This window comes from Mesoplodon bidens (assembly GCF_964165515.1).
Source record: "Mesoplodon bidens genome assembly, chromosome: 8".
Taxonomy (NCBI): Eukaryota; Metazoa; Chordata; class Mammalia; order Artiodactyla; family Ziphiidae; genus Mesoplodon; species Mesoplodon bidens.
In genome coordinates, this window is record NC_138165.1 from 52933027 (window position 1) to 52954531 (window position 21505).

Sequence of the window (21505 nt, forward strand, 5' to 3'; positions counted from 1 at the left end):
CCTTGGAATGGTCTTCTTCCAGAGAGGAAACACAGTCTTTGATTAAATGCCCTTAGCAGGCAGGGACAGGACACAGCTGGGGTTTGAATAAGGCTAAATCCCATCAGATTGGAAATCAAGAAGCTGTTGCTTTTGAAGATCATAAATCTGGAAAGCAGCAGAGGCAAGGGGCTGTGAGTCCCTGCTCAGAGAAGGTACTGCCACTTCTCTGGGGCTGCTAGCCCTTCTTCTCTCTGGCTGTTGCTCCCAGAATTACTTTAAAGATGGACACAGGAAGGGATAAGATTTTAACACTTGGACTACTAAGAAGTAATGAAAGTCTTGGAGAAGACCTGATTAAGAATATGAAATGTCATGGGAATGAGAAGGATTTGAGTGCCAGAAACTCTTGTTTCATGTCTCCATGTTTTTCTGAAAGGCACAAGCACAACTTTGAATAAAAGAAGAGCTTAAAGCTGCAAGTCTGTTAGCTCATTGCTACCAGCAACTTTAGATCATGGGGTTCTGCCTCATGTGACTTTCCTTGGCTTTGTGGTATTTGTATATGTCCCACTCCATGAAACCACACTTCAGCATTTATTGTGGTCGCTTGTGTTCTTGGCCATCAGCCAGCTTACTGGCGCCATTGCCAAAATGAAGACATTCAACAGGGGTAAGGGAAACCTCTCCTTCCTCAGGCAGCTCCGTGGATGCTGGAGCTGCGTGCACATCTGGCTGTCTCTCGAGCAGCCGCTCTCCCTCCACCGTATACCCCACCCATGCAGACAGCCCAGGCCTCTGAGTTCCTTATTGCTCTAAGTGTTTGCTCTTGGATCCGTGCTTCACGTGTTTTATTTACATGCTTTATTTTTCATTTTATGAACAAATCGATAACTAGACTTACTCTTTATTGCACTGGATTAGCTTTATTTATTCCGTTTGAATTTGATTAAAAAGCTGTCAAACATAAGTCTACATTTTTATCAGCAGAATAATTTCACAAAACCTGCTATGAGATGTGTTCAGCTAGAACACAGTTTTCAAAATAAAACAATGTTTGATATATTCTAGACAGTTACCCTTTTGTTTATCCATGACAACTGAAATTAACCATCAAATGGATAAAGCAATCCAAGTGCAGTCAAGTCATCCTTAGGGCGTATGAAAAAAAAGTCTTTTTAAAAAAAGTTCTTTCTAGATGGATTTAATGTAATTCACCAATAAAGCATCCTCAGAAGCATAATAAAAATTCTACATAAAATGACATAGCCAGGGAAAAGGAAGATATACAGTTTGAAGAAGATTCAAAATAGATGTTAACATTAAAAATGAGCAGTCATGCAATTCCTGTATAATATAAAGATCAGAACTGCAGGGCACTAATTTTGCTTCTCATTTATAAGACAGTATGTTTATGGGACTGCAAATAGTATATGTAAAAAAACATATCCAGGGCTTCCCTGGTGGCGCAGTGGTTGAGAGTCCGCCTGCCGATGCAGGGGACACGGGTTCGTGCCCTGGTCCGGGAAGATCCCACATGCCGCGGAGCGGCTGGGCCCGTGAGCCATGGCCACTGAGCCTGCGCATCCAGAGCCTGTGCTCCGCAACGGGAGAGGCCACAACAGTGAGAGGCCCGCGTACTGCAAAAAAAAAACCCCCAAAAACATATCCAATGGCAAATGTTTTGACCTGCCATTTTTCTTCAGAAAAAATGCCATTCAACATGTATTTGTAAATTTCAGCATCTAGCACCAAGGATAGCTGGACTAGATTTACACTTAACGAAAAGGTTCTTGAAAGAGGAAATATGTCTACTTTGGTTGAGATCCTGATTTCCTTTGTTCTATTTAAAAAGTATTCATTTCTGCCTTCTCCCCTCTTTTGGTTCTACTCGTGTACCTGTGGGTGTATGGGCAGAGGCTTGAGGCAGCCAGGGTAGTGAAGAGGCTCACCTGTGTGGACACATACCCACACTCTCAATCACATTCACACTCACACTCACTCACATGGCTACACATACACAACCACACATCCAATGCCCGGGAGTCGAATTAGGGCTATTTTTGGATATGTGCTGTCCTCTGCACACTATTTTATAGCAGGGAGCATGCATAATGTATGCCTAGAAGTGCTGGAAGGCACAACACTGAAGGGGTTAATGTAGAACACATATAGGCAAATATTGTCAACTATTTTATTCAAATGTTTGGAACTTAAACACAAAGTCATCATTAAGTTTTCACAAAATGAGGCATCTGTCTCTTGAAAGGAAAAAATATTTCAGAAATATGTTTACAGAAACGTAAAAATATTAGGCATCGAGACAGATGTGAACATAGTAACTCGCCTTGTCTGTCAGTCTTCCTCCGAGCCAAAGATCTTACTGTACTCGCTCAGCATGAGCTCGGCGATCTGGTTCTGGTACACCATGTGCACCGCCATGTTCCCTGTCTCATTTTCAGCTCGCAGAAGGGTGGGTCCAAATACAATCCCTAGGCTTTGTGTGGACATGAGGTTCTTGGATGCTTCGGCCACTATCCTATGGAGAGAGAGAGAGAAAAAAAAAAAGACCCACTGGAGTTTGAATAAAATTGTGGCTACTTTTGAATTATAAAGTTCTGTGCTCTTGAATCCTTTTTCTTCCTTAAATTTCAACTTAAAGAAGGAGAATAAGGGCAGTGATTGGCTTTGGCAAAACACAGAATGCAACACAAGCAAAAAAAAAAAAAAAAAAAGAAAAATTCAGGTTCCAGAAAAACCACTAGACCACAGCATTATTTAATCTTCTACTCTGTGTGCTTTACTGTATGGAAATAGAACCTATGACTTTTGGGGGGAGGATTCTATCCCCATAATACCTGGCCATTGTGGGTGCTTAATAAATGTTTGTGGAATGAATGAATGAATAAATTAGCAAAAATGACAAAAATTACTGTGGAGAGTTAACAAGATTCAATCTGTGAAGTGGTTATAGTCAATGGAGGAAACAGGTCAGACATGCACAGAATATATAAGAAGCCAAACACAAAAAACCCAGAACAATAGATACATAATTCATGATGGAAGGACCGAAAAAATAATTAAGTTTTTAGTGATTAGCATGAGTAAAGTATTCCTGACAAATGCTAACTGAAATATGTTTTGTAGAGAGGGTAGGTTCTGGGACATTTAGGTGTATAACAAAATTCTAAGTGTCCCTACCCATTTTACTCAATTTAGCTCACATCTCAATAAAATGCAGAAGCCTGTGCCATTTGCACAGGAGAAGAGTCCCACTGGAATCAAAGAAATGTTTGCTTATGTGAGGACTGTGGAGAGCTGGAATACCAATGAAACATTAGGATGTGGTTTTATTACTGGTAACGTCTTGCCTGCTTCAACACGGGACTCTTAAAAAGAAAATAAAGCCCCTTCCTATCAATTGAGACTTTAACATAAAAAAAAATAATGCTTATTCTCACCACTGAAACCTCCTTGGTTTTATATTAAAATTAGGTTTTAGTGATGTTAGGGATATAGGGAGAGCACATGGAAGGACAGGATGCTAAGAAATACTGTATCTGCATTCCTCCAGAACCCCGACCCAAGGGAAATATAAGCTCAGAGAATAAAGTGGGGCAAAAGAATACTTTCCTGCAAGGCAGTGGGGCATCCAGTCTCAGAGCCCACTGGGGCACTGGCTGAGCTCTAGCGGACTCTGGTCTGCGTGGGCCTACCGAGTCCCCACTCAGAGGAGGCAGGAGGAAGGAAGACTTGCTCTCTTTCCATCTCTCCACAAACCCAGATCTCTGACATACCATTTCTGTGACCAAGAGCCCATGCCTTCTCTCTCCTGAAAGAGACTGAGGAGGGCCAAAGCCTTCAATTTGTGACTCCCCACAAGATGTCAGCAAGATGTCCTTGACCTGATCAATATCGGTAGTAATCAAGCAAAATCAAGTATTATTCTAAGCAATTTTATTTATGTATGTATTTATTGGCTGCAGAGGCATGTGGGATCTTAGTTCCCTGACCAGGGATCAAACCCGCACCCTTATTCTGTAGTGGAAGCATGGAGTCCTAACCACTGGACCGCCAGGGAAGTCCCCATTATTTATTTTTTATTTAATTTAATTTTTAAATTGAAATATAGTTGATTTTATTCTCAGCAATTTTTTGGTCTCATTTAATCTTCATAACAATCCCATGAGGTAATATCTATTATTTAAGCCCTTTTGACAAATGAGAAGACTGAGGCCAAGAGCGGCAAAGTGCCTGATATCACACAGAGCTGAGGCTCAGACCCAGGCAGGTGGGTTGCAGCTCCTGTGGAAACATCATTGCCCTGGGGTGTGTTATGGCTCCTATGCTTAATAACTAGGCTGACTTGTCACTCTACCATCCTCCACATGGTTATAGGTCCTTCCATAAGGGGGTCTGGAGTTTTATTCCTCACAGCAGCATTGTGATTGACAGCCTGGTTACAATGGATTTATTGTGGGAAGAATGAGCCTTCAACTTGGACTAAATATTCAAGATATTCTGCCTCCCATTTTCATTTTTCTTCTCCTTCAAATGGAAAGCATTTGTACCTGTGAGTAATGTTGGCATGACTACATTTCTGGAAGGGATTCTCACATTTAAAGTATCAGTGAGTTATCAGAGACTTCAAGTTTAGAGTTTCCTTTGCAATGTAAGAAACTGTGCCACTTTGTTACTACATTTACCAAAAGTCTGTAGAATGATTTTAAAACACTCTCCTAACCTGGAGTAGGCACAAATGGAGTGGGGCTTTGCTTCTCTTTAACACACCTATTTACCTTGGCTTAAAGTCTCTCTTGAGCCTCTCCCAGACCTCTTGATGATAAAAATCACTTGTATGATTCATTGTGAAGGAAGACAGTTTTTCTCTTTTGGATTTAAAGTAATTCCTTTTTGGGATGCTAACTCATTCATTGACCATGCCACAATAATAATTTAAAAATTTGTTAAACAAATATGGAGAGAGATAACATAACTGATCAATTAATTATCTATTAGGTAAAAGTTGCTTTAAAAACATTACCCATAGGCAGCAAAGGTCTAAGCTGATAAGAATTATCTAGCAGAGAACAGGGCTCAGAAGGCATGGGACATGAAGATGGTAAAATTAAAAGCAAAAGCCTAGGGCTTCCCTGGTGGCGCAGTGGTTGGGAGTCTGCCTGCCGATGCAGGGGACACGGGTTCGTGCCCCAGTCCGGGAAGATCCCACATGTCGCAGAGCAGCTGGGCCCGTGAGCCATGGCCGCTGAGCCTGCGCGTCCGGAGCCTGTGCTCCACAACGGGAGAGGCCACAACAGTGAGAGGCCCGCGTACCGCAAAACAAAAAAAACAACAAAAAAACAAAAGCCTATTCAAGTATGAAGGTGAATGGCTGATATAGGGCCAACAGGGGAGAAGAAGAACATTAGGACCTGGAGTCCAGGGAGACTGAGAGGGGAAAGGGGTGACCTCAAGACAGATTGATGATGGGAGATATAGTTTCCTAGTTAATAATGGCTATAATTTCAGTCAATAGCAGGAACAATGAGATTTGGGGTAGCTGGGAGCCAGAATTGTGTCAAACTCAAGGTGAGGCTAGAAATCAAGGGACGTCCAAGAGCTGATTATTGGAGGGGACAGTCGTGGCTGTCATTATTGGAGATTATGGGGGTAGAAGCTGGAAGAGGTCTAGGCTACCTGGAGGAACTGGCGTGACTGGAGGGGTCTCCAGGGCATACAGGAAAGATATAGCTGGTGGGACTTGAGCTGTGAGAGGAGAAAAAGAAGGCTGAAATGGGACTAGATTATTTTTTAATTTTCCCAGGGTTCTTTATGGTTTTCTTGCTCAGCAAACGTCCTGATCTGAGAATCCAGAGCAGGACCAAATCTAGAGGAAAGCAAGGCTGAGTTTCAATGGAGTGAAGAGTAGGAGGCTACAGCGGGCTGTCAGTGCCCCCCTCAGGGGAACGATTCTCTCTTGGCCAGCAGATCATGGGAGAGGACTCCTGTAATGGATTTCTGCCAATTCATCAGTTTCCTAAATTTCCCATGGACAAGTGTTCACTTTGAGCTCTTCTGCGTGTGTAAATGTGGAACATTCATGTCATCTCAACCTGTGTTATTTGTGTCCATTTCTCTTCACACTCTCCATGTGACTTTAATAAAACCAGTTTTAACTAATGGGTGCTTTCAAGTAATCTTGTTACAAGTAGATTTTACCAAATAACATTTAGTCTTGTATTCTTGTTATATTTGAATTACTGCAGGTTAAATTTTCTTAGCACCTTGGAATTTTTTCCAAGTTGGGAAAATTAAGTTACTTGCAATAACTTTTAGAAAAATCAAATGTAGTTAAGAAAGAATGTTAAGAAAATGTGGATGTGTATTATACAGAATGCATGCTTTCTTGCCTATTCTGTTACAAAACGTGTGCTTGTGTGTGTGTGTGTGTGTGTGTGTGTATGTATTTCATTGGCAATTTATGTTCTGAATATCAACCAACCAGTAGTTGGTATATTGAGAAATCAATCAATCTTTAGGCTAGAAAAGATGCTGAGGGTGAAGACTATTTTGGGGTCTAAGTCACCAACTACTGAACTATATGATTCATGTAGATAGGCAAAAATATTCTCACATCAACATTCACATTAGATTAAACCCCTTTTTTATAGTAAAGAGTGGTGATAGATATTTCTAGCAAAGAAGGCTCCCAAACTGGGGATGTCTGGAAAATGTATTCATGCTGTTATGGATGTATTCATGCTGTTATAGACTTCACTATTCAAATGTGAACTTACCTACTCTGTACCTCAACAGACTCTTAAATAGTTAAGTGGTTGATTTAGGACCACATAAGTAGTCAACCACAATGTCAAAATACAGCTAGAATACAATCCTACGAAATTATTCAAATCTCAGTTTTTTACCTCAGATCAATGGGTGTCATAATTTCCACTCTCACTGTGAGGACTAGCTGGGCATTGCAAGTGTCATGATTTCTGAAGGCTTCAGCTAGTAAAACATATGTAGAGGAGAAATAGAGGCTATCGAAAGAAATAAAAGCCCTGCATGGAAAAAGATGCAATCTAGTATGTAAGATGGAAAACTCTCAGAAACAGTAAGCTGTACTTCCAGTAGCTTAAAATGCAGTTGAGTTGTATTATTGGAGGGGAGGGATCTGATTCAGAAACCAAATACATTTTTACTATGGGTTTGGCAGTACTTCCAAGACAGCTTTCACTAAAGTGAGTTCTGCAAAACACCATCTCTGTGACATACTTCACAAAAATAGCAATCTGGAGTAAGAAAAGTTTTGGAGAAAATTATATGCCATTTTTCTTTCTTGGAAATTTACAATGCACAATAGCATAATAAAGGCTCTGACAAGTCCTGCAGAAAACTAACCCTGTTCATCTTTGTGTAACTCTTGTGTTCCCTAACTTACTTGCACGTTGTGGGTCCTCTTTCTTGAGAGACAATAAGCAGCATATGTTAAGAAATGTTACTTCTAGTGTGCTTTGCTAAGGATCTACTAAGTCTGAAACATTATGGATTTTACCCTCCTATGCCACCCAGGCTTCAGAACTCCGTAGCAGCTAATTCAAAGAGGTCAGATTGTGGTCATTTCTGGCAAGTTCCACCCCTCTGGTAGGGCTTAGATTTCATCTGGCCTTAAACTCCATGACAGTGTTGTAAATTTTGAGCTACAATTTAACCTGTTTTCAGCAAAGAAATGAAAGAAACTCCCTTTTTAGGACAAAACAAAGGCCAAAAGGCAAAAGACCACATCTGAATGAGAAAGGTGAGAGCAGAGACATGGTTGAGAGATTACCATACAGTAAATTGATGGATGGTAAGAAGGTGCAAAAACATTTAGATCTTAGATCAATATTTGGAAATTCTTCTACATGTTTGTTTACTCACCATTAGATTATTCCCAAGAAATCCTTATAGCAAAGCTACGTGATTTGCAGCCACATGAAGAGCTCAAAGTTTAGTGCCTGTGAATGCTTGACTAATAGGAAAAAGACCCCAAACTGCAACTCTTTTGAAAAAGGCTATTTATGAACACAGCTTAGTTTAAAATAGCCTGACAAAAATAATTATGATTTTATGAATTTGTTCACAAAATAGCACTTGATATGTGTTCATTTTAAAAGAAACTCTTATACCGTTAAGTAAATTCAAGTTTATAAAATCTTGAAGTGGGTAAGAATTCATTTTTCTGGCAAGAGATCAGAAAGGTGATATACAGTTTACAGCATAAGAAGGAGAAGAAATGCCAGAGCTACTTTTTGTTGGGCCCAAATGGACGGAGCAATGATCCATCAATTTTAGATTATTTTAGAAACAATCTATAACCCAGAGCTATAGATGCTGGACCCCAGACAAAAAAAATCCTCAGAGCCTCATGCTGGGTAAGTTTTTCCAAAAGTGAGCTGAATTGCTAACTCAAAGGAATTTCTTAGTTGCTTAAAATCACAGCCAAATGATTCAAAATGAAAGAGAGATTTACTATAAAACTAAAAATTAATGCTGAATTAAGAAGACCAAAGCATTTAATAATAGTCCAGCTCCAAACAGATATATGGATGCAAACTTCCTTTTAAGTTTGTGCTTTGCTGTTACCATAGTGACTTGCAAAGCAAGTAGAAAGCCACATAATTGCCTGCAGAACAAGCCTCAGGTTATTGGAGGTGTACTAAAAATATTCCCTTCCCTATCTCTGGATTGCTGTGATTTTCCAACACACATAACTTTAGGATGGTTTAACTTGAATAGGGAAAGTGCAGTGGTAAATGTACTTTTGCCATCAGGTCACACTTGCAAAATACAGCTCATCCACTGTATGTGAAATGTTAATTGTGACTTTGACCATTTCAGTGAAGAGAGGCTGTTAAAAATAGAATAAATTTTCAATGTGCTCAACTTATGTTTCCTATGTGCTATAACTACTTTGGGGGGGGGGTCCATGCTAACCATATGCTTGCCTACTCTCAATTTGCACAAACTATACTGCTGTCTACACTGACCTTTTAATTTTTTTTTTAAAGATTGGGGACTTAGCAGGAATTCTACCTTCTCCCTTGAAGTCATGGCTGTATGTTAGAAAATTTTTCAAATATTGCAAAAGCAGAAGAGCATTCACAAATGTTTTTGCATTTAATACTAATGTATTTCAAGGTGGTCATTCACTGGTGATCCAGTCATTTTTTATATGCAAATTTATAAATTAATTGATTTAAACTAATTGTAAAGTCTTCAATTTTATACTTAAATATCATATTAGTATTGTTTTCCAAAGTAAGCAAAAAACTATCCTCCTAAAAGGGAATTACTGCTATATTCTGACATTTTTGCTTTTAAATTATCTTTAAAGCTATGTGTATGTAATTCTTTCAAAGCACATCATGGAAAAGGTACTTTATATGGCAGTCGCACATTCACAGGTAACATGGCCTTATTCTTTGCATTTATTGAGTACCCTCTTTGCATTGATTTCATTGCAAAAGACTGAAACATTTTCAATTATTCACTTGTTTCATATTTATATTGATTGGCCATTACAGGGAGAGTCTAATGTATCTTTAAAGCAATATTCAGAACAATAAGATAGGAGGAGTGATAAAATAAGAAAAGTGACTAGGGCTCCCCTGGTGGCGCAGTGGTTGAGAGTCCGCCTGCCGATGCAGGGGACATGGGTTCGTGCCCCGGTCTGGGAAGATCCCACATGCCGCAGAGCGGCTGGGCCTGTGAGCCATGGCCGCTGAGCCTGCGCATCCGGAGCTCCGCAACGGGAGAGGCCACAACAGTGAGAGGCCCGCGTAACACACACACACACACACACACACACACACACAAAGTGACTAGCCCATAGACTTCAAAATGTCTTATTTCTGGTTGGAATATGTATTCTATAAGGTGATAACAACCATGGATAAAATGGGATATCATAGCCAAAGCCCTTACATAGTAGATAATACCAAAAGGAACACTAACAGTAGTTACTATTTGTTGAATATCTTTTATGTGCTAATCACTGTGCTTCAAATATATCACAATTTTCAAAGGTAGACTTAAAAATCAGCTTTAATTTCTTTTGTTATGATTATAAAGTAATACATTCTATTAGAATTTGAAAATTTAGTAAAGTATAGTAAAGAAAAAACCACACCAGCAACTGTAAACAGTAACTCAAGGTACCCATTATTCATTCATAAAAACCTGTTACTCAGTAGACCTGCTATTACTCAACACCTGCTAGGTGCCTGACGCTGTTCTGGATGCTGAGGATGGTGCAGTGAGTAAAACAAAGTGCCTGCCCATATGCAGCATACAATCTAGTGGGGGAACCAGACAATAAACAATACACTAATCAGTATATGGTGTGGTTTCAGGCACTGAGGTACTTCAAGAAAAACTAAGAGAAGTGGTGGTTCTTCCACTGACCCTGGGAGGCTTTTAAAAGTTTCTCATGGCCTAGAATCCATCCCCAGAGATTCTTCTTTACCAAGAATGAGTGGAGCCTGGCTGGCTGTAGATAATACAGCCTCCAGATTATTCCACTGTGTAGAGAGGTGGAAAGTGCACATGTGGCAGATAAGGTGCTCAGAAGTTCTTTCTAAGGAAGGGACGCTGGGGCAGAGACCAGCTTATGTGCACAAACCAAGGGAAGGAAAACACCAGGCAGGGAAAAGTAGGTAGAAAGCCCCAGTGGTGAACCACCCCAGTGGCTGGTTCTAGGAATAGAGAAGAGGAGAGTGAGGCAGCGAAGGTAGGAGATGCTGTGGGTGGACTCATGGGCCTTGGTAAGGATTTAGGACTTAATTCTAACAGTGATGGGAATTCAACCTTGGGTTTTGAGCAAGAGAATAACACTGCCAGCATTTAATATAAATGTATAAGTAATTTATTTACATACATATTCAAGAAAATACTTTCTATAAAATTTTGTATTCAACGCTTTTCAGTTCTATCATGAGCAATTCCCATGTTTTATATAAGTAGTATATATTTTTTACTCATTATCTTATATGGGACAGAATGGGCTGTACCCTATGATTTCTTAGTATAAGTGAAACTGATGTATTAAAAAATCTTTTTGTGTACTCTTTCTCCACATTTTGGAGTATTTCTTTAGGCAGTGGTTTCCAAATAGGGGCAACTACCCACTCCCACTCCCCCTATTAGGCATTTGCAATGTCTGGAGACATTTCTGACCGTCATGACTGGGTGGGGTGGGGGAGTTGAGTTGCTATGGTATCTAGTGGGTACAGGCAAAGGATGCTGCTAAACATTCTACAATGCACAGGACAGTCCCCCAAACAAAGAATTTATCCAGCCCAAAATGTCAATAGTGCTGCTGTTGAGAAACCCTGCCTCAGGGTAAAATAGTAGAAATGTAACAATTAGATCGATGGTTCTGAAACTTTACCATTCATGAGAGTAATTTGGAAACCATATGAAAGGCAAGTTTGCTGAACTTCACCTTCAGATTTTTGGTTCAGCACCTGTGGGGAAGGACTTGAGAATATGCATTTGTCACAAGTTCCTAGAGATGATACAACTGGTCCCGGGACCACACTTTGAGAACTTGCGCTAGATTAAGATATGGGTTCTCTTCTCTTAAAATATGATAACGTGGGATATGTAACATGACAACCCATAGTCCTGTTAGCATTATTATCATTTGGTTTTATTCTTTTTAAAATAATTGCTAACTTGATAGGTGAAAAATGATTGTCATTGTTTGAATTTAGGATTCTTTGAAGTTAGGAAATGGGGAAGAAGTTAAAAAAAGACCAGCCATGTGGATTTTTTCTTCTGTGAACAATTGTTCATATCACCTGCCTTTTTCCTATTGAGAGCATATCATTTTATTTGTTTACTTAATCCACTTACTTATTTTGTATAACAAAACTAACACATAGTCTTTAACAGTGTGCTAATCAGGAGTATGTAGAATAAAAAGGTAAAATACTCTCTGGTTTTCTAGTCAAACTCCTTCATGATAACTATAATTAACAGATGGGTGTTCCTTCTGGATGTTTTTCTATCTATCCATCTACCTATCTATATATATATTTTTTCTTTTTAAAAAAGAGTGAGATAAAAAATACATAATATGGTACAATTTGCTTTTTTCCCCCTTAACTATATATCATGGGAATCTTTCCAAGTCAGTACATATAAAAATACCTCACCCTTTAAAAAAATGTTGTTACATTTCATAATATGGAAATAATTTATTTAACCATTCCCCTGCTGATGGACTTTTAGGTTGCTTCTAATTTTTTGCTCTTACAGACAATGCTACAATGAACATCCTTGTACATAGAGATTTGTGAGTTTTTATGTATTAAGATGCATAATACTTCATTACTTTTGTTGTACTTACATTCTCCCAATTCTTTTTTTCCTTAATTTTGTTTATTTAAATTTTGTGTGGTCATATCTGGCACTATTTCTTTTGGAATTTCTATCATTGTTTTTGTTATTATAAAATTCGTCCATTTAAATAAATCAGATAAATGTCATTAATATTTTTTCCTAGTTTTAAAAAATGATTTCATTTCATATCCTCTAATTCATCTCAGTATATTTTACTGTTTGAAATGTGATGGTAATCTCAATCTTCTTTTTCTTCAAAAGCTAGCTGATTCCCCCAACCACATTTCTTGAATAAATTGCCATTCTCCATTGATTTGTGACGCTACCTTCCTACAACTCACAGACACACACACCTGGTATTTTTACTCTGTGGATGATTTCTGTGTGTATTCTTAACTAGTACTTTGCTGTTTAAATCATGATAACTTTAATATACATGAGGAATCTTCCCATTTTTTCTTTTTCAGATGGGAAGGAAAATTTTCAGATGGACAAAAGGAGCCTGAGAAAGATTGAATAATTTGATCAAAGTCATGTAGTTAAGTGGCAGTAGCACCTAGATGAAGATGCAGATCTTTATTACTCTGGGAGATAGATATTCTTTCCACAAATAACTAAGATTCAAGAATTTGGGGTTTGAAATCAAGGGGTTTCTTAATGTTGAGGCCTGAGGCAGACGTGGAAGAGAAGTGAGTCAGAAAGTCGGCACAAGTCTTGGGTGACATATTTTGATTTTTTAATCACCTAACTCACATCCAAGGATATATTTATAGGGATGAGAAGGGTGTTCAGGTGGAAGAAAAACCAAATTAATACATATTGTCTTTTTCTCCAGATTCACACAGTGTTTTAAACTTCTGAGAGCATTCACTTCTCACTGTGAAAAGAAATGCACTATTTGTGAGATTGGTTGAGAGTTTCAGCTATTGTTTCCCTTAGATGTTTTCTCTTAAGCTTTAAAATGGTTTTAGCCATTCACATTTGACCATGTCAGCAGTAAAAGAAGTCTTAATTTTTATTCCCTGAGCTCTGTTGATCTACCAATAACCATGGATAATATCACCATCCTGGGAAGACATTGCCCTGGATTTAGGGGAGAAAGGCTAGGAAATGTGTTACATGTTGGGAGTATTTTTAGAAAAGAAAAAAATATGTAAGACTGTTTATTATTCTTTACTTGGAATTTGTCCAATAAGGCAGTTAAAACACTAGTATGTGCTAGTAACATTTTATATAGAACATTGGGGGTTGTGCGTGGATCAGCATTAATTAGGCCAAGCAGAATAAGGCACCTAATTATAAGACATTAGTGGAAAATATAACTTAAATATTTGCCTTGTGATGTTAGATAAAACTAAAAGGAATACTATCAATATGCAAAGTCAGGATTCATCAATCTCTTTTTTTTCTTTTTTTTAACTTCTTTTCACATAGGTGAAGAGAACAGCTATTCCGCTAAGGGCATCTATCAAATCTTCAGCAGTTTTCTAGAAAATTGTTTCCTTATTTAAAAGGTCCCAGAATAGCTGAAAGAGAATCAGTTGTAGTTTGGGTGTCAGCATTCATTCGTCCACAATTAATTTTACTTTCTGAGGAAAAATAAGCTTTAGATATTTTTCACAGTGACTTGACTCTGAGAGGCTGCACAAATAGAGGCTCCAGGGTGAATGTGTGAAGCAGAGTGACAGGCTCCTCAGTGACACAGGGCAGGGACTGATGGTGTTTTGGTTTGGAAAAAAGAACAATTAGGGAAGCCATGATGACTGAAAGCAAAAAGCCATGATATGGAAGAAAAATTCTACTTTCCTCTAGTAAATCCAGTTCCTGGAATCAGCCCAGAGACAAATTTCAACTCCATACGACGAATTAGAGTTATGAAAATAGACTAGGCTCCTTCAAAAGATTCACAGTTATTATAGAAAATTTAGAAAATGTAGATGAGTCAAAATAGAAACTAAAACTCCCTGATAATTCCATCACTTAGATATTACTATTATTAATATTTGGTATAGATTTTTCCAAATGTATACTAGAAAAATAGGGGGACTATCTATCAAGGTTATTAAATATTCTGCACTTAAAAAGAACATGAGTTCCCCATCAGGAGGCATTCAGAGATGTTGCAGATTCCCGTATTGAATGGCAAAGTGAGTGACATTTAAAGTGTGGTTTGGTTTGGGCTTCCAGATTAATGACGAAAGAATGAACATTCTGGGAAAGTCAAACTATCGTTAGAGATAAGGTGGGATAATATATAATAACAGGTTTCTTCCCCACCCTTCCTTATGCCTCTTTCTTTTCTCCAAGATTCAATCAGCAGCATTGTGTCCTCAGGGGAGGGATGGTACAACAGAAAAGCAAAGAAAGTGCTTTGGATTTTTGTAAGCTAGGGCATTTGAATTGAAAAGGACTGGGCCTAAGTGCCCTGGACTCAGAGTTGCAGCAATGGCTTAACCAATAGATTGGAAGGTAGATCAAGAGCCAGGCTACCCTGCTGCCAGACAAGAGAAAGATTTCTCTGGATCGGTAGAAAGAGACTTAAAAAGAGAGCTGAGACTTTGGTGAGGTCCCATGAACGCGGCCCAATCCTGAGTCCTTCTTACCCCCCTTCCCTGGGGATGCAGGCTGTTGGAAGGTTTGAGGATTCTGAGATCAGATAGACCCATATTCCCCTCCTTGGGGAAAACCTAGGGTTATAAAAAAATTCCAGACTTCCTCATGTTCAATGTATCAGAAACAAAGACAAATTACTGCATTGCGTATCTACGCAAAGGTGGCATAAGATAACTCCACAGTGTCTGTCTGACCAGTGACTGAAACCAAGACCTGAAAATGGAAGTTGGGGATGACGACAGAAAACCAGAAGGAAATGAAGACAAGCCAGGACAGGTGACAAAAGCCAGACACTTTCTACCCTGCTTATCTGCTTTACTACCTTTCTCTAGTAGAATGTAAACATCTTAAGGACCAGGACTTTATCTGTTTTTGTTCAGTGCTGTATTCCTAGACCCAGATTAGTGTTTGGCTCACTGAGTACTAGGTGCTCAGTAAATACTTATTGAAATACTGTATAAACGGATGCTCTCCCTGCCCCCCACCAAATGCTTAGGCCATACGTAGCCCTCCAGAACTAGAAAGGACCCAGGAAAATGTCTAGAAGTGTCTAGAAGACACTCTGAATGGACTAAATTTAGATCATTTAGAAGAATAGGGCTCACAGGGGAAATTAGTTTCAATTGTGGCACAATATTTACATTTCTGACACACCTGAGTTTCATACCTACTCCGAGATGCTGAGAACATGAAGGCAGAGATGAACAGAGAGAATATTTCTTGAGAGCTAGTTAAGGGCCTGTAAGTGTGCAGGGTGCCTTTCCTTCCCAAGTATTATCTGACAGTGAGTTTCTAACATGTACCCAGTTTGAACAAAACTGGTGAGAGGAGTTTAGAATAAAATGTAATTTTTACCTGGTTTATACTATGGATGGTTGAAGTTAAAGATAATGACACCATTTTTCTTGGCCATCTAAAATCTGACCATCAAGTTCTATCTTAGGTAAAATGCTTGATGTATCTGCAGAAATGCAAACCCCTTCAAAATGTTTACAATACTTGGCTTAAAGATAGAAACTATTTTGCTTTTACACACATGAATTTATTATAATCTGTAGTGTGGTGGAGAAATAAATTGTGCCAGTTTCTGCATCTGTCCTTGTACATATGGACATCAGGCTAACTCATGGGTCTATTGTTCAGTACACACCTCTGTAATCACCTGTTATGACTCAAATCTAGACCTTTTTGTGCCTCTCTCAAGTTTCATCTGCTGTTATCCATGCTGAGTTTTCATTCTTGCACATACATTTTATCATAATATTATATGTTAGTCATAAAGTATAATAGAGCTAAGAGGGATTTTGAATTTAAAACATTGTATAATGTGCTATAATTATTAAATATTAAAAACTTACTTCTATCCCACTAGAACTAAACCATGTGATTTGTGTGCTTTTAGTGAGTAAGGGGTGAGACTATAGGTAACCTAAGATATTTTTAAGTGTATATGAACCAAGCATAAATTAAATCAAGTGACACCAAGGCTGAAATAATGTAAGCAAGCACCAAGTGAAACACTGCAGTGAATTCAAAATAGAGTAGTGTACTGCTACTGATGGTTCCCCTATCCTGACATGCTGACTTAATCTGGCATCAGGAAGGAAGAGAACAGGATAAAGACAGAGAGAAGGATAAAGAGAGGAATGAAGATTGTTTTTAGTGTGATCATGACCAGGCCATTCATATTTCTCCTAGAGCCTGGAACCAATCTTATACTTATTGGAAGGTGTGACCTTTAAATATTCCTTACTTGCAAAAAGACAAATATTCTAGAAGCTCGGTGTTAGCTTGTGGAGGCATCTGTCCTGCTTGCTCTTTGCGCGGAGGTTACTGCAGGGGGGTTGAAAACTGTAGATGAGTAAATGTGTTGCTTATTCTTTACATTTGCAGACTTTAGGGTTAGTTCTCCTTGACAGCTCCCCGATTTCTTTAACGCAGCAAATCTTTAATCAGCCTAGATATGTTAAAATGTGATTTTTACAGCGACTTGACCTGAGTTGAGTACTTGAGTTGAAATGTGTATTTTTCACCCTCAAAAGCTGACTTGGAGGAAAAAAAAATCAGATATTCTATGATATACTTTGCCTTAGTGACAAGATGTTTTGGGGGAAATCATCCAAGCTTGAAATAAAATCTTTATTGAAAGTAATTCTACATTCATGCCAGTCAGATACATTGTAGGATTAGACTGGATATCCCAGGGGAAAACTACGGTATATGCACCAGGCAGAGTTGATTATTTGGACCTACTGTCAGTTCTTAACTTCCTGACAATGGCTGAAGCATTCACAACCGCTACAACTCTGTTTTCATCTTTATTTTGAGAGAAAGTTAATATACTTTACCTTAACTATGCCAAATGTACTGGAAAATAACCCAGTAATAAGATACACCCCGCCTACCAAGTGATATCTGTGTGTAGAGAGCATTTAGCTGTGCATTTTAAGGAAACAAATACAAGCAGCAAATGACAGAAAGATATTGTGATTATTTTTTCTACTTGAACTTTAAATTTTTTCTGGCAAAGCCTCCTGTGTGCTGTCTTAAAATCAACAATGTATACATGATTATGGAGCCAAATAAGTGGCTTTCATTGAAAATTTCCTTCAAATGGCAGGTGGGGGAGGCTTTTCAAATTATTATTGCTAGAGTAATTTGGTTGTCAATGTTATTTGGTGTCAAAAAGGAAGATACAGGGATGCCAGGTGACATTTGGCTCCATTTAGAGAATCAACAACAGCCTCGGATGTCACTTTTGAAAAAGTCATAAAATTGTTTCTTTGGATATAATTAACACTGTGACTAAAAAAGAGAGAAAAAGGCATAATTTCAAATTTAGATTTATAGCCTGATTTGCTGTGAAGACAAAACATCCTTGTAGTTCTAGAGGAAAGGAAAAGACATAAACCCCAATAGACGTTTGATAATAACAATGTTCAATTTAAAAATTCAGAACTTAATTTTGTAACTTTCATCTTTTGGTTATATATTTTAAAATGCTTTGCTTGCACATTACCAAAGAATGAAAGCAAAAGGGTGAGGTGGCCCATGACTCACAAGTATAAGGAGAGAAATGATGACCTACTCTCATGTTATAGAAAATGACAACATACTCCCCTAGACAAAGAAGTCTCAAGGTGAAAAGAATATGTGTTCTGAGAACTGTATTTCCTACCTGAGTAATGCATTGGTTAAAAAACTTAAGTTGAAAAAACTTTGTTTTTAAATTCAAAAAGATTATGAATGTCCTTCAGTGGGTGAATGAATAAACAAACTATGGGATGGAATAATGGAATATTTTTTGGTGATAAAAAGGAATGAGCTATCAAACCATGAAAAAATGTGGACGGGGCTTCCCTAGTGGCGTAGTTGTTGAGAGTCCGCCTGCCGATGCAGGGGACACGGGTTCGTGCCCTGGTCCGGGAAGATCCCACATGCCGCGGAGTGGCTGGGCCCGTGAGCCATGGCTGCTGGGCCTGCGTGTCTGGAGCCTGTGCTCCGCAACGGGAGAGGCCACAACAGTGAGAGGCCCACGTACCACAAAAAAAAAAAAAAAAAAATGTGGACGAATTTTAAATGTATGTTGCTAAGTGAAAGAGGCCAGTCTGAAAAGCCTGTATGATTTCAAGTATCTGACATTCTGGAAAAGGCAAAGCTCTGGAGATAATGAAAGATGAGTGGTTTCCAGGAGTTAGGGGAGAGGGAGGAATGACTGGGCAGAGCACAGAGGATTTTTAGGGCAGTAGATCTATTCTGTATGATACTATAATGGTGGATATATGTCATTACATGTTTGTCAAAATCTATATAATATACAGCAAGAGTGAACCTTAATGTAAACTATGGACTTTAGTTAATAATAATGTATTGATGTTGGCTCATCAATTGTAACAGATGTCCCACACTAATGCAAGATGTTAATAATAGAGGAGATTCTGCATGTGTGTTTGGGGGGGTGTGGGGCTAGATAGCATATGAAAACTCTCTGTACTTTCTGCTCGGTTTTCTATAAACCTAAATCAGTTCTGAAAAATCTATTAATTAAAAAAAAGTAAAAAAAAAAAAAAAAAAGATAACGAAAGCAGATTGCATTCATTCAGGGTCCAGAGGTCCATTTCCCTGTTTGTCTATCCTTATGGGCACACACATTTGAATGGCTTTGTACTGTATGTCAGTCACCGTGTCCAAAACCATATTTAAGTTTGTTTCTATGAGGAAGCCTTTAAGAATTGTATTCTGATCACTTCGTTATTTGCTTTCTTGGCATTTAAACATTCAGATTGTATTACATTATTGTTGATGGTTTATTTTTATCTCTAAGTTATTTCATGCACATATGTTTTATCTCCCTCAACTAGATTGCAAAATCTTTGAGTTTAGGTGATGTGTTACCTTCTACTTTACTCCTATTTTCATTGCAGTAGGAAATTTGGGTATTCTATACCTTCCTGTTATTACAAATTGATTTTGCTTTATAGGTCACTGGCAGGTTAAATTTTTCCTCACCCAGATGTTTTTTGCTCAAGCAGAAAGTGAGCTGAACTGAAGAAAAATGAGGTACTCCCTTATACTTTTCTATCTACAGTCAGAGCAAAGCTGTCCACAGCTACTCCTTTTTTTTTTAAATTAATTAATTTATTTTTTGCTGCGTTGGGTCTTCGTTGCTGTGCGCGGGCTTTCTCTAGTTGTGGCGAGGGGGCCTACTCTTCGCTGAGGTGCGCGGGCTTCTCCTTGCGGTGGCTTCTCTTGTTGCGGAGCACGGGCTCCAGGGTGCGCTTCAGTAGTTGAAGCACGCAGGCTCAGTAGTTGTGGCTCGCAGGCTCTAGAGCGCAGGCTCAGGAGTTGTGGCGCACAGGCTTAGTTGCTCCGCGGCATGTGGGATCTTCCTGGACCAGGGCTCGAACCCGTGTCCCCTGCCTTGGCAGGTGGATTCTCAACCACTGTTCCACCAGGGAAGCCCACAGCCACTCTTGTTAGCTTCTGTTTCTTAAGTCCAGGAGGGAAGTCAAGATCATCAGTGAAACCCTTGAGTCCTTTTCCATGTCAATCCTCTCCCTTTCTCCCCTTTTCCATGTCAGTCCTCTCCATTTCTCCTTTCCCCTGTCGCCTCTTTTTACTTCTTTTGAAAAAAAAATTACAGAGGATGACTGGAGAATTGAATTTGGAAATACAGCAATCTTATGTAACATTTGGAGGTATTTTTTTTTGGAAAAGAGAATTCAGTAAGTGCAAAATATCATCCTTGGATGCTCCGTTTTCAAAGGTTTTATGAGGTAGTGTGAAATTACTTTAGGTTAAGGTGTCAAAAATAGAATGCAGGAGTTATGAGGTTTGTGTTGAACAGTCTTGCTTCCTCACAGAAATGTCTACATCATCCAAATGAAAAAGAATCCATCTCACTGACCTAGAGAATTGTGTAGACAACCCTGAGGCTTACTGACCCAGCACACCATACGAACCTGGAGAAAAAGGTGATTCAGTGAGGAAGCTTTAGTCTAGTAATGCACACAATTTTAATCAATGTAGAAGATCAATGTGTACAAAGAAAGAGAAAGCCTGGTTTCCTCCCCTGGCTCCACTTTTTATTGCATGTAGGAGCTTGGGGATTCACTTAGCCTTCCTCAGCCTCAGTTTCCTCTTTTGGAAAATCAGACAGTTGGGCTGGAAGAGTTCTAATTTCCTTGTTGAACAATTTAACACTTAAAAAAAGCTTAAACTCTTTTCGTCCTCAAATTTGAAATGATTTTTAAGGAAAGTTGACACGCTCGGAAACACATGCAAAGCATAGTCCTCCACTGCAAAAAAAGGAAACCCTAAAATTTAAGGGGTTGTAATAATATCTTAGGTATATGTGTACATGCTTTAAATATAATAGACACATAAAGGGTATGTGTATATTTTTACTATAAGACATACATTTATTTATTAAAATAAAGAATGAAACAAAAAGGCAGACACTGGGAATTTTTAAAGAAACAGACACGAGCCTCCTGTTCTTTTGGAAGCATAAGGGTGTGTCTGTAGTCTGCATTTTTGTTTTCATAACACCTATAAAAGAATGGTGGCAGTGGACCAACAGACCTGCTCTGGCAGAGATGACACACAGGTTTGCTTTACCTGGCTGATGGTGGCTGTCTGCTCTGTGGGGAAGGACCCTGAAGTTGAAAGAATGATGTGACCAATCAATAATGTCTACATGGGATTTGGATGGAGAATGGTGGTGTATGTGCCAGGAATGTGCCATTCAGGGCCAAAGTAATTTTGAAAGGAAATCAGATACATCTATAGAAGTATTACAAAGCCTTCCTGGATGAGAAAGAATCTGGAAACTTGAGAGGCAAGCTGTTGGGGGCATTTGAACCAAGTTGCCCTTAAGTAAGTATAGAAAAAAAAGGGAAAATTGTAGCTGCATAGAGGTGTCAAAGTAGACAAAGAGTGAATTTAGATATATATGAGTTTCAAAGATAACTATCTGAAAGAGATTTAAGGAAATATATACAAAAGATATAAATTGGTAGTC

At 38.7% G+C, this 21505-nt stretch overlaps 1 protein-coding gene across 2 annotated transcripts in view; it reads right to left on the minus strand.

Annotated features, from left to right (window-relative positions):
• Positions 1–2168: 2168 nt before the first annotated feature.
• Positions 2169–21505, minus strand: part of ARHGAP15 (Rho GTPase activating protein 15) — a 618549-nt gene continuing 599212 nt past the window's right edge. For both annotated transcript variants that reach the window (XM_081242631.1, XM_081242630.1), the window contains exon 14: positions 2169–2518. In XM_081242631.1, the coding sequence (XP_081098757.1) occupies positions 2335–2518 (184 nt within the window). In that variant the 3' untranslated portion in view covers positions 2169–2334. The remainder of the gene's footprint in view (positions 2519–21505) is intronic.